Source organism: Notolabrus celidotus, chromosome 8 (genome assembly GCF_009762535.1).
Source record: "Notolabrus celidotus isolate fNotCel1 chromosome 8, fNotCel1.pri, whole genome shotgun sequence".
Classification (NCBI taxonomy): domain Eukaryota; kingdom Metazoa; phylum Chordata; class Actinopteri; order Labriformes; family Labridae; genus Notolabrus; species Notolabrus celidotus.
In genome coordinates this window covers 22,649,821-22,664,058 of record NC_048279.1, presented here as the reverse complement: position 1 = coordinate 22,664,058, position 14,238 = coordinate 22,649,821, and the positions used below count along the sequence as shown (strand labels likewise).

Genomic DNA, 14,238 nt, shown 5'->3' with positions numbered 1-14,238 from the left:
GTCACTTTTGCACATCAAAAAAGCAGTTTCTCATTTCTTGAACAAGTTGCAAAATGCTTTGGTACATCCATGCAAATGATTATGTAGAATTATCTGCTGTTTCCTACATTATCAACTGCTTATGTCATGTTGATCAAAATGTATTAAAATGGGTCTCTGTTGAATAGTCTCACCCTCCACAACATTAGGCTTTAGTTCATCCTATAGGTCTTCACATGCAAAATGGTTGAACATGTTGTCAGAATATATCAGTTATATTTCTGTACATTTCCACTAGACTTTTTTCTAAATCTGCCCTGAATTGGTAAATTGCTCCCAGGTGAATCTTGACTTTCTCTAATGAAGGCCCAATAGACAGGAACGTCAGGAGGTGTAGGAAGACTGCACTGTAATTTCTACAGCACTGCATGTACAGTTTCCCCTATGTTCACATTTCTACTTTTGTTTTTTTTTGTTTTTTCTTTGTGCCATGCAGTGCTGTCTTTTTCTTTCTGTATTGCAATGACATGGTCTGTCAGCAAATTAAAGCAGAAACCGTAAAAGCGTATATGTGAATCTTGTCCACACTCTTGCAATCAACCTCCCACATACACTAAGGTGTAACTTACAATTTACAATAACTGTCATCAAAACTTTAGGCCATAGTTTACATCAGAACGTCCCTCCAGAGTACAGTTGTATTGACAACATGACTAAGCAGTTTGACTGTCTTATCCGTACACAATGACACAAGGATTTGTCATTCTGATGGCACTGTCATGTTCATTGACACAGATATTTACTTTGAGAGATGAACTAAGGATTTTGAGCAAGATACTGGCTTTTGCAGGTTATCCATGGTGTTTTGCTATTTACCAATTGTTTTCAGATATGTACTTACTGTTTTGCAAATGTCGAGGATGATTCGAGAAATGTACCAAAGCGACTGAGAAAACTGTAAAAAATTAATGGAACTTGGGTCAAGCTAGAAAATCAGATTGTACATCAAATAATTTTTTCTTAGATACTGTTCCGGTCATTATATATTATCTTTTGACCCCATCAGAGGTTTTTTTCCCCAACATTAGCAGGCACACCTCTGTCAGTGTTTCTTTTCCTTTGCATTATGAAAAACGATTGAAAGAAATAAAAAGTACAGGGTTCCTGCACACTTAAAAAAAAATCAAATTGAAGACTTTTTGACACCCAAACAAAGAAAATATTTTTTTAAATTTGCACGTTAAAATAACAGCAGGTTACACAGGTGTGTCATTTTAAGACTACTTTTAATATCAAATAATACCATAAAAAACAGATCCCAAGTTTTAATTTTTGATACATGCCAACCATTTTACTGTTACAGCTAAGGTTCATTGCAATCAAGCAAAAAAAAATAATTAGTTCAATGTGTCTATAGCTTACAGCTAGGTGGTCTGTGAATTCATCCATCATACCTTGAAAAGAAACGCCGTGTATCTCAAAGGGCTGTTTAATGAGGATTATGAATAGATAATATTAACCTCTAATTGGATACCATAAATCCATCTCGACCTTTGCAAGAGCAATTGTCTTTACAGTTCAAAGATTCCCATTGATGCCTACCTGAGTTGAACTCTTCGGATCCTCCCTCTCTCCCTCCCTCTTGTTGGGGTTACACCCCTACATCCCAGCAGCACCCATTCATGCTGGGACAATTCACATCAGTTCACGGGTTGACGGGAGGCAGAGGAGGGCGAGAGAGCAGGAGAGAAGAGGCAAACCAGTGATTCTACCGAGAGTTTGTTTTGATGTGATGTGGATGTTGCGACGGATAACTTGAACGGTGAGTCCTCTGATCTTGAACGGTGAGTCCTCTGATCTTGATTTAGATAGATAGATAGATAGATAGATAGATAGATAGATAGATAGATAGATAGATTGGTAGATAGATAGATAGATAGATAGATTGATTGATTGATTGATTGATTGATTGATTGATTGATTGTGATTGATTGATTGATTTACGATGTAGATTAAACGTTAATAGAGATCAGTGTGGACAGCAGCACATTTTGTGCATTTTGACTTAAAGCCGTCAGTTTGAAACTAACTGGTCATCTGATAACCTGTGAATCAGAATACTTATAAGTTCTGCTACTCTTCCAATATTTTTAATGAAAATAACAAGATTAAAAATTATGTTTAGAAATATCTACAAAGCGAAATTGAAGGAAGGAATAAAACAAATCGTGATTGTATCATATGAAAGTTTCAGAATATCTGTGAACGTCACAGAAAAAAATAACTTAACTATTTGACATGATGAGATCAGACATGTGGCTGTCAAGTGATGCACAGTCCAAATGGGTTCTGTGTTTATACATGTTCCTGTATTTTCTGTGAAGTGTGTATTTATTAGAAAAGTTTTGATCAGGTCTTTAATAGTACCTTTGATCTGGTCACTTTCAAACCTGTCGAAAGCTCAGGGAAACTCAACTGGTTCTTCTTCTGTTGTTGTTTTTATCTTGTTACAAACAAAAGAGGGAAGAGGTGGTCTTTGAGTTGGTGTCTTTGAGTTAAAGTTTATGGCGAAAGTGATCTGTCATTAAGTGAAGAAGCACCGTTCTTGTTTATAGAGAAAGTTGAGAAATATGTAATTTACTGCATAAACACCAGCAATTAAAAAAGTTTGATTAATAATCTCTCAAAACTACACCAACCTCATATTATTCCTAAAAACTCAAACACCAACAAATACAAAAGCAGCTAATTGGCATATAAAGTACTGGATTTGTTTGTTGTCTGTCAATATTCACCACCATGCAGGTACCCTGTTTGATGTTCAATGTAAAGTTACCCATCGTATAAAACTTAATATTTGAAGCATGCACGAGGTGTGCTCATGTCTTGAATTGTATGATAATGACAATTAGAGTATCACCAAATAAACAGTGATCTCTGCCAGCTGAACAGAGCTGTCAAAAGAACACAGTTGTAAGGCACTCAACCACAAAGAACTATTTAATTGTCTGTGATTGTAATGGGGCCACTTTTCTATCTCACTTTCTTTTGTCCTCTTGTCACGAGTTGAGAGTGTAGCTTTCCCACACAGTCAACCTTCAGCGCAGGTTTAAAACATCCTGCTAGGTGAGCAGGTTGTGTATTGAAACAAGGTGTCTAGTGTTTCTGTGAGTGACATTACAATCTGTCAGCCTGTTCCAACATGCTTTTATTGGATGATTCCTCCTGATTGTATTTTGATACAGACTGGCAGAGTGTCATTTTACCTTGTGCTTAAGAATAGTTTGGGTTTCTGCGTGATAAATGTTTTTTTCTTGATTTTCTTCAAAGCTTGAGTCATAACCTTGAACTGACCTGTTTCAATTCAGGCTCTGGAAGAGAAGAACAATAAACAGTTCAGGGAGAAGCACTGTTTGTGAAACTTAAGTCAAATCAAGTCCAACAAGGAACCGTGGTGAATAAAGTTTCCAGACGACACAAACCTGTGTTGCTCAATATGTCTCTTCAGCATGTGACAAAAATGCAGGTAAATTCCTATGTCTCAACTGGTGGTAGAAGTACTGAAACCTGGCACTACTGGCAAATGATGTGCCCCCGACATGTTTTACAGAAATCTTCCCGTGACCGAGCTCTCCCTGGTGCATTTCAACATGCCCAGGTTTCTGCAATCTAAACTGTGGAAACTCCAGTTATAACCCTCATCCAAAGAGGCGCCTTCATCAGTTAGTTTGTTGTTTAATCACACTCTCAGTTCATTTCCTCCCCCTCTCTCTCTGTGCATGGGGACTGCCTGCCACTGTGCTGCAAAGGCTCAATGGTGTGACTTCACTCAGGCTGGTCCCGAGCACTACTCTCAATAGCCCATGGTGTTGGCTATTGTAAGTGCTGCCATCAACTATACCCCCCTTTGCACACAGGCTCTATTCAGGGGGTTATTGAGCAGGGATTGCCTTAATGCCCAGAGAAACTTTTTTTTCCACTCTCTTGTTTGCTTTCTGTCACACTCATCCTTTTTCCTTCCTTTTCTCCATAGGTTTGAAGGCGTGAACAGGTTCGGGCTTCTTTTTCATACCCGGCGGAAACATCATTGAGGCCTCCTTCTCCCTGCTTCAGGCTGCGTGTATCAGGTGTCTGAACAGGACCGACACTGTGAATGAGGAGGGGAAGTAATGTCTCAAGACGAAAGCTGGTGGAGAGTTTGCAGCAGGGGCTTGTATAGCTGCCACTGGAAGCAATCGAGTGAAAGTAAGAGAAAAGTGAGTATTCTGGCAATATTTATGAATGTAAAATATAAATATAGTTTAGGTGACTACTAGGGTGTTCAAATCTGCTCCAGTTTATTAAGTTGTAGGTCACTTGTACTTTTACAAATCCCACAGGGATTAAAATTCCACCAGACTGCTGTCAGGAATATAAAACCTCACAAATAAACTATTGCTATCTTGTTCTTAAAATACAAAGCAAATCAAATTTTATTCCTTCTTTTATAAAGAATGCTTTTAACATTTCTAGAAAGGAAAACTTTTCAAACAAAGTTTGATACCAAGAACGGGCCTAAGTGTGCCAAGCACAATTAGTACACTTACAGGCCTCTACAGGCTTTTAATGGATTTATCTGGATTAAACAGGGGTGGGAATTTTATTTGTGTACCTTTCTTTCACTTTTTAATTTTTATTTATTTAACGAGTGAGTGGAGGTGTTGATGGTGAAAGAGCATGAAGAGCCAAGCTGTCACGGCACAATGCAGAACACAAATCCAATACCAAAAAAAATGTTGACATTGTGCCAATGTCTTCTTGGATCTAATTCCTCGTTGGCATCCACACACATTTTTACTTACACACATCACCCAAAATATGTTGATCATAAGCTGAACCTTCATGCCCTCAAGCTTCAAAGTGTGAAAAGCTGAAACGATTAATATCATCATCTTCTCTTTTCACGTTAGCATGCATGCTGCTGGTTCACAGTCCTTGCTGTGGTCTCCCTGCTCTCCCTGTCCTGGTTGTACATTTGTCTGGTTACTCTAAATGACCAAGATGATGTGAACTGGTGAGTGATCACTCGTACAAGCACACACACACACCCACACACACACACACCACACACACACACACACACACACACACACACACACACACACACACACACACACACACACGGCCCACATTGAATGAAGAACAAAAGCCCAGAATCCTGTCTTTTCTTCTCTTTATTGATGACCTTTGTTCTGCTAACCCTGTGCTGCCCTCTATTGTTCCATTATCAGGCAGGGCTTTTCAAAACTGAAGCGGTGGGTGAACTGGTCATGGTGCTGATCATCATCTCTGCAGCGATCACCTGCTACTGCGTCTTGTTGCTGGTGAGAATAACATTATTGATACTGTGGTAATAGAACTGTGCGGTAATAATAGGGGAATTTAGGACACTCATGAGACTGGCTAATAACAGGCATGAGAACAGCTTTTTTCAATCCCACTAGAAAAACATGAAATGGCCTTTGTTTAGCCTTGAAATAATATAATACAGAACAATGTAATAAAACCGCATATTAGATAAGGCCGATTAGTAATCAGATCTTGTGGATGAAGATGAAGAAGTCATGTTCGGGTGTTATGTTCTAAAATGTAAACCATTTCATCACAGCTCTTTGCACTATTCCAAGTTGTCTTAGGAGAACCGCTCGACTTACACTGGCTACACAAGGTATGTAAAGACATCTCTGTTTTTCCTAACATGTACCCATCCTCTTTTATTGTTGAACTTCATGTTTGCTCTTCCTCGGCACAGGTCCTGTTGTTTTTGGGAGCGATATTCATCGCCTTTGGGGTCACGGGAGTCAGTCTTGAGTGGCGACAAGAATGGCCGACTGTTCCCCTTTCCCTCCAGGTAGAGTAAGAGTCACATTTCAGGACTTTGACTTATACACATTATACATGCTCTATGTTTGTTTATTTCATGTGTTTGTGGTGTGTTGGCCTCTTTGCAGGCCACAGCTCCTTTCCTGCAGTTTGGTGCAGTTGGGGCGTTAACCCTGCTGAGGCCCATTCGTCTTCAGGGGCTTCCACGCAGCCAAGGAAATCTGTAAGATTCATATGTCTATTAAGAGCACATAGTGGCACAAGTATGAGCAATTCCAGATACCAGTTTTTGTATTGGCCTTTAGTACTGCCTTAAATGCCTGCCTCAAGTTTACATATTATATTAATACTATTGTAATGAGCATTCTGTGTAATCTTATGTCCAATAATGTTCTGAAAGATATAAAAAAGATTGCAGGGATTTGAAAGGCGCTGGTACTTTTGATACTCCCTTAGAACAAATATTAGTCTTTGTTTACTCAGTCTTCTAAAGGGACGTTTGAAGAGCTCCTTTGTTGACTCACATCAGAGTTAAAAAAGGATCATTATATTGTTTGACTTTTGTTCTCCCCAGGGTCTAAGTTCCTCATAACTGTGGTGTTTGTAGCTGTGTCAGCCGCCATCTTCCTGTGTCCCCTGTACATCCAGTCTCCCTGTCTGATAGAGCGTCATGAGTTACCTGAGAAGCCAAAGCTTATTGGGCACAGAGGAGCACCGATGGTAAGGAACCTGTTGGACAGGAAATTAAAGATGGGTGCATAACCTCACATAGTGCTGCTATAAGTAGACTTTTGGAGAGAGCTTGAGGTGAAGCTTTTATTTTTAGGCATTGAAATGTATGACATCAAAGGAGGGAAGTGCAATGAGGATTTCAAACGGTCCAATTTGTCCAACAATTATTTCTATCAGTGTAATCGTGGGCGTTGTTTCAATGTGTTCAACTTACACACTTTAAGTACAGACTTTTGTTTTTAATTTTTTATGATTAAGGCCCATAGTGGTGCACTGAAATTAACAAGAGAAGACAGCAAGACATCAAGTGATGATGAAGTTTTCCAGAGTAAGGCCTGCCATACGATACGCCTTGCTTACTTTATGTACCCCCTGTGCAGAATCAAACCTGCGCTTATTGTCTCCTGTCATTCCGTACAATCTGTTTACTTGTATTATAAGATAAATCACTCTATAACTGGCTAAGGTGTGAACAAATGTCTAGTTATGTGACGTCCCCATATGTCATTCTGCTCTGTCCTTGATTGTTGGCTTTGCTCCTAGGTGACCAATAAGCCCAATTTAACTCTCTGTGTGTGGGGCTTTGTGTGTGTGCATGTATGTGTGTGTGCGTGTGTTTCTGTGTGTGTGCGCGTGTTCACATAGCTTTAGGGTGCATAGTGACTTTTAAGCACACAAGTGTGTCTCAGCCATCTGTTCTCGCTGTGTTTAGCTGGCCCCAGAGAACACCATGATGTCGTTCAACAGGAGCATCGGGTGCGGCGTCACAGCCTTCGAGACAGACGTACAGCTCAGGTACAGTGAGAAAGGCATCATGTGAAAAAAGCCCACAGGAGTGTGATTTTAACAGCAAATGACTCATTTGTCAAGCTCAGCCCACACAGTTGAAGTGGCTACATGCGTTAATCTTTCCTCTAGCAACTAACAACACAGACTGTAGAAAACATGGACATAGTGTCAGTGATATCACCCTTTGGTTTTGAAGAGGAGATTTGAAGCCAAATTATGGTGGTCTCCATTGAAAATGCTGACTCAGACTAACTTTTGGTTGACTGAGAATCCGACAAAGAGGGGAAAGTAGGTCACTCTTGTATGAAAAAGCAAAAATTCAAGGTCAATTACTGTTTGGATGTTACGTTAACATAGATTAAAGGTAATCCAATTGGGTTTTATATATCAGATTGACTCAAATCTTGAAAATGTGTTGTTCAGGAGGGCAAATCAAGACCAGATGAGATCACGCTATTAAGTTTGGGTTTTGGTCTTGGATCAAGCCTTCATTGTGTCTCTAAAGCTTTAAGTTGGATCTGGATACCTATGACCTAAGAAATCAGGATTATCTTAATCGCAGCAGAGAAGTAGATTTAAAGCAGCTTTCAAGGTTTTATAGAACTATTATATTGGTCCAACAATAAACACCTGGAATGTGTGATATACTAGTACACACATTCACTTTTCAGGGATTTAGTCATTAATCAAATGCCTCTATCTGAACGGAAATCTAATGGAATTCAATTTTTCTATAATCTTTATATTCAATGTTTTTCTATCTAGGCTTATATATTTCATTTGTGTTGCTATCAAAGGTTAATAGGGGTCAAAAATGACTTAACACACTTTTAAATTATTATTATTTAATCTAATAGATATTATATTTGACTGCTTCTCTTACCTAGTGAAGACAGAGTTCCCTTCTTGATGCATGACCACAAGGCAGAGTTCCTGCGAAGAACAACAAACGTTAAAGATAAGCTTCCTGATAAACAGTTCAGCCCCAGCAGCAACATGACCTGGGAGGAATTACAGAGTCTGAATGCAGGCGAATGGTTCATAAAGGTGAGGCTTCTGCTGTGACACATGCTCATCCACACCCTTATAAAGATTTTGGTGATATTAGCCATCATGCTACATTCACAGGATATGTGATCTGACTTTCTAGACGGATCCTTTCGGTTCAGTGTCATGGCTGTCAGCAGAGGAGAAGGGAAAAGCACGAAGACAGACTATACCTTCCTTACTTCAGCTGCTAAACCTCGCAAAGCAGCACAACACCTCAGTGATATTTGATTTATATAGTCCAGATGTGGAAATGACACAGAGGAGACAGTCAGCACCATATTGAGTTCTGGCATTGATCAAAGACTGGTAAGTCTAATTGTAACCGCCTTTCTAATAGAACTTGATGGAGATATGTCATGCTATTTTGCTAAAGTGTTACATTTACCTTTTGTAGATCCTCTGGCTTCACCCTGACAAAAGAGAATATGTAACTAAGACCGCCCCGGGCTTCATCCAGGTCTATAAAAACACAAGAGACATGCTGAACGAAACGGGAAACCACTTAAATGTGAAATACAGCAAGCTGAGTATGAAACAAATCAGGTAAGAAATAAATCTGAAATACTATACAGTACACCCAGTATTATCTGTGTGGTGGTGCCAGGGGGCTTGCACAGTAGCGTGTTAATTAAAAGTGTGTTGCATGCTGAGACACAGTACAGGCACTGAATATTGAGGCCTTCAGGAATGAGATTCAAATTGTGTCCCAACCCAGCAGTGCTGTTTCATGGTTGAGCAGAAACAAAAAGTAGAAAATAAATAATACAGTGTTGCAACATGTTTGAGGTGCTGCAGAAAGTGCTAAGTGATCTCATTGTACATAGGCTGCGTGCTTTATGATAGAGGCGCGTCTTCTACAAAAGATGTGTTTTTGTGATGTGATGTTACACCTTTGATTCCATGTTTGGTGAAATGATGTGTAGTATAAATATGTGTGGGATCATAACACCTGTGATATCAAAGCGGTTGTTTATACCGTTCTATCCAGACGGTCCATTCATGCATGCAGGAGAACACTGCATATTTTATTATGAATCATTTAAAGCCACTATAAGGAGATTTAGCTGGGTATGAAATAGAATTTTTTTTAAATTTACCTCTTATGAGCAACAAAAGCAAACAAGCCCATCAGAGAATTAATTGATCATTGTGATTATTTTTCATGGCTATAACCATTGCCCTGGGTAGGTGTCAGACAAGTCGATTTACAGCACACTGAAGAAACAGGAAGTTCTCACAGTGACTGATATGCTTGACTTTTAAATGAATGCTAGATTAGATTTTTCTCTGAAAACACTACCTACTGGTGTTCAGGATAGATGGATAGACCTTTATTGTCATTGCAACAAGAACAACCAACTTGGGTGGCAATCTTTCAGCTCAAAAAGATATGATGAGCTGAGAATTGAGACGTATGACTTTGTCTAGCGGGCGCCAAAAATGAAATTTAAAAAGTTCCTCACAGGAACTTTGATCAATGATACCAATGACATTGGATCCACAATTTAAAAACAATGGACAAGACACTCTGGAGGGACATTTGGCCACATTTCATGGCACATTAGCGACGCTTGAATAAGACAACATAGCATTTAGCCTTTAGCTAGTGATACCTTTTGTTGGAATCGACAACAGAAATTCCAAATCTTAAACTGTTGTCCGATGGTTATTAAATATATTTAGCTTTATATTTTAGTATTAGCTTGAAATATGGTCCCATTTACAGAGTTCCTTTGATGACATAGGGGTTTTTATTTTTGTTAATCATGCTGAGTCTTTATGAGATCTTGCAGAAGCTTTTCACTTAGATGACTCACTACTTTTGACCTCAGGCACAGTGGAGCGTAAATGATGGAAGAGCGCACAAACTGTTGAGAGAGATTTGTTGAATTTCATTTTTAAGGAAGGCCTCAGTCAGCACATTTTTCACACAAGTGAGGGACGTTTGAAGAGAATACTTAGTGCAAGGGAACACTCTTTTCACATAATGTGCTCATAAGTAACCTGAGTAAAGTTGAAACGGTATTCACAGAATCAGCTTTCCCAGGTCAATAGCTTATCAGCTGAACAATGCGTTTTAAAACTGACACCTATTTTCAGCTATAGTGAGGAAGACAGGGAGCTACAACCTGATTTCCCTTCACAGGATGTCTCTGTACTTGATGTCCCTAGAGATTTTAACTACATTTTCTTTTAACTGCTTATCAATTAGGGGACAGTCTAACAATTTGTTTATATGTTTTGCATCCTGTAACACAGTACTCCAACAACATAACAAGCTCATGCAGCTTCTATAATTTGTATACCAAGCTCACTTTCTGCTGTGATCTATTCTAAATGTTGAGTTTGTACTTGACAGTGATCTTCAGGAGCATGAACATCTCAGTGAACCTGTGGGTGGTGAATGAACGTTGGCTCTTCTCCCTGCTGTGGTGTGCAGGGGCCAGCTCTGTTACCACCAACTCCTGCCACCTCCTAAAAACCATGACTGAGCCAGACTGGATTATGGTGAGCACTGCATACAGCTGCACACACAGTAGCTCATGTTCCTAGGAGAACTGTGAGACTCATCTGCACTGTACTGGCATGTCTGTGTTTCAGGCACCGGACACTTACAAAATGATCTGGATCACTGTGGACGTTGCATCTCTTGTGATAATGATTGGACTCTTCATTTTTCAGAGGTAAGTTGAGCACAGGTTTGCTCATATGTGTGTTGCATGAAAATGTGTGTGACTGACATGTCCACTTGACTGTTTCTGCCAGGAAAACACACTGTTTCTGTCACAAAGAAGGTACAGTATATTTAGAATTTAGTAGGTTAGCATTTAGCAACACTGATGAACTCACCTTCAGTTCACTTACACTATCATTAACAAATTAATCTTTCAGTTTATCCAGTGTTACATTCTAACACCACATCTAATAAACAACATTTAACCTGTAACAAGTGACTTTTAAATCTATTGCGTAAGAACTACTTAATCAACAAGCACAGTTGCTTGTTAATCTTCTGTTAATTGACTAACACATTGGCCAACTAATTGTTTCAACTCTTGCTTAAATATTAACAACAAAGCATAATAGAACTGGTGTTCACATTATTAACATTTTGGGTGTTGTGCACTACTGCTCTGTCCAAACCATTGTTCATAAATAGGTTTGTATTCAAAATGTTCAAAGGTATTGATATATATCCTAGCCATGACTTCGATTTTATTTATTTATGTATTTATTTATTATTTAAAAGGACCATCCATATTAATCAACACTTCTGTAAATATGCCAGAATTAGCCAAAAGGCTAGTTTACATCCGTAGTCCCTTGCCAGATGTTAAAAAGGCTCCCTAAAAAGATCAAGATTAAACAAAGATAAAGTAGAGTGAAAAAAGATCAAAATAAGAAGGGAGAGGAGAAACAAAAACACAAACAAACAAACAAAAAAGAGAAGAAAAGAAAAGTACAAATAGCACCATACGATTAAAAATGACTAAAAGGTACATAAGGACATGGTATGACCGTCTTTGGAGTACAAGACTGAAAAATGTTACCTCAATCACAGAGTTACTGCAGGAAATAAAAACCCCTGGACTCTTCATTGTCAAAATAATATTTGAGCAAGTCGAGCAAATTAACAGCAAGAAACATTTGCCTTTGAACCCCACAACTAATCACAACAACAAAATGTGTAATGTAGCTGGAGATTACTAGGCTGCCTAGCTAGCTCCAAAATCAGATTTAAATGGCTTGAAATGTAATGTACTACACAAATGTTTAGTGTTATACGACAACTCTAACCATTTGCGTGTGACATGATGGATGGATGGATGGATGGATGGATGGATGGATGGAGGATGGATGGATGGATGGATGGATGGATGGATGGATGGATTGACTAATGTTTGTTTTGAGTAACATAATAGCTGATTCAGACCCCTTTTGTAGTAGCCATCTTGGTTTTTGCAAAAAATGACTCATCAATACTTAAACTCATCCCACATTGGATGATCAGTTGTGATTGGCCTGACTTGAACAATGCTGAATTGAAATCTGCCTGAACTGGGTTTCACCTGCCAAAGCAAGGGTGTGAACCTGTTTATTGTTCCCAGACTAAAGTAATCACCCTTGCAAAGTGGTTAGCAAGGGTTTAAATAACAGCTTATAAATTATTTACAACATTTGAATATCTAGTTTATCACTAAAAAATCAACTTGAAAACAAGTCAGACTTCTCAGATCAACAAGAGTTTATTAATTACATAGTTTTGCATCAAGTGGAAAATAATAAAAATTGTTTTAGTGAATTAGCAACATGATTAAATTATTACCAATAAAGAACGATTAAAAAATACAAGCTGTTAACCAAAACATTGTTCATATTGAACCTTTGTGACTGATCCCAGGCTTTGAAGAAAGTTATTGATCAATCGTCAAGGATATAGTTGGTTACAACATAAAACAATTTTTTTTGAGAGTGTCGCTAATATTCTTTTTCACTAGAGTGGGTGATTCTGCATTTAAAAATGTTTTCATTCATCTTTATGTAACTTTTTTGTCATTTCTACAGAGAACCAAATACAGAGTACATTAGCGTGGAATGAGAAAGAACTGTCTCCCTTCTTACCCACCGTGTAGATCGTCTGACTCAGCCCGGAGATGTTTCTTTTCTTAAACTGACATGCATCCTCGTCTACACTGGCTGAATTCTTTGGACCTAGATAAAGAAGAAAGCAAGTTAATGTGAATGTCAATACACTGTACTCTGAAGCCATACAAATAAAAATGTGTTGTTTTTTTCAAAGTGTAAAGGATGTGAATCAAATATCAGCACTGAGCCACAAGAGGGCAGTTTAGTGTCATTTCTGTGTAAGTATGGTGAGTTAGCTTGGTTCAGTTTTCATAGAGCTCTTGATTGTTCTTCCATTGATACTGAAATTATAAAGCTGTTCTCTGACTGTATCACTGCGTTGAGCACTGTACATATGCACTGCATAGCCTCTTTGTACTTTAAGTCATTTTATATTTCTGTTGTTTTTGTTTTGATTTGTCACCGAAATTATCATTTTGTCCCATGAAAGACGTGGATGTATTGTAACCTGAGCCAAATGATCAATACAACTTTTTCTACACCTCTCTGTCTGTTAAAAATCCACATCCTTTTGTTTCCCTGTTATTTTTTATCAAATGTATTGCAGAACTAAAAAGAACATTTCCTCCAACAACAGCACTGAATTTTGCTTCAGCAAATTTTTTTTTTTTTCTTTTTAACCTCCAAATTTTACAAGCTATAGGTATAAGTAACATTTACATTTACAGGGCTATAATGAACACATAACTTAACGTGCATCAAAGTACATTCAGTGAAGCAAGCTGAAAAAATATACAATTGCTTCAGTTAGCTGTGTATTGTATGTTTGATCTTATAGTTTACTAAAATGTGACATAGGAACCATCCTATCAGCTTAAAGGTGCTCTTACTCCTAGTCTATGGTTAAAACTGAAAAAGCTTTATTTTTCAGGTAGAATTTAAGTTAACATATTCATTCTGTTATACTTTTTGTTTAAAGAGTTTGAATATTTTCCACATCTACTACATGTTACATAGTAATCCAGTCCGCCCAAACGTTTGCTCCAGTCCACTTGAATTGTACCCACTTCAGAACAATCCAATATTCATAACTTATAGATAAATGGGATTGGGTGAAACAATTCTTCTTGGGGCCAAGTGCTGTTCAACATTGTCTGGACAGAAACAATATTTTGTATTCTGAATTATTCACTGCAACTAATTAATGATAGTCGCACTTTAATCAGTATCAAAGTACAA

General features: G+C 38.2%; 1 protein-coding gene across 1 annotated transcript; it reads left to right on the top strand.

The window, feature by feature from the left end:
* Nucleotides 1–1,574: 1,574 nt before the first annotated feature.
* gdpd2 (glycerophosphodiester phosphodiesterase domain containing 2) lies at nt 1,575–13,546 on the top strand. Its single transcript, XM_034689174.1, is given in 20 exon segments — nt 1,575–1,823; nt 3,348–3,505; nt 4,013–4,235; nt 4,929–5,032; nt 5,250–5,284; nt 5,287–5,342; nt 5,627–5,686; nt 5,771–5,869; nt 5,970–6,020; nt 6,022–6,064; nt 6,416–6,561; nt 7,286–7,368; nt 8,250–8,409; nt 8,513–8,657; nt 8,660–8,718; nt 8,807–8,955; nt 9,152–9,160; nt 10,782–10,920; nt 11,014–11,096; nt 12,979–13,546. Coding segments are annotated over 18 exon segments (1,542 nt in total). The 5' UTR covers nt 1,575–1,823; nt 3,348–3,505; nt 4,013–4,148; the 3' UTR covers nt 13,013–13,546.
* Nucleotides 13,547–14,238: the final 692 nt, after the last annotated feature.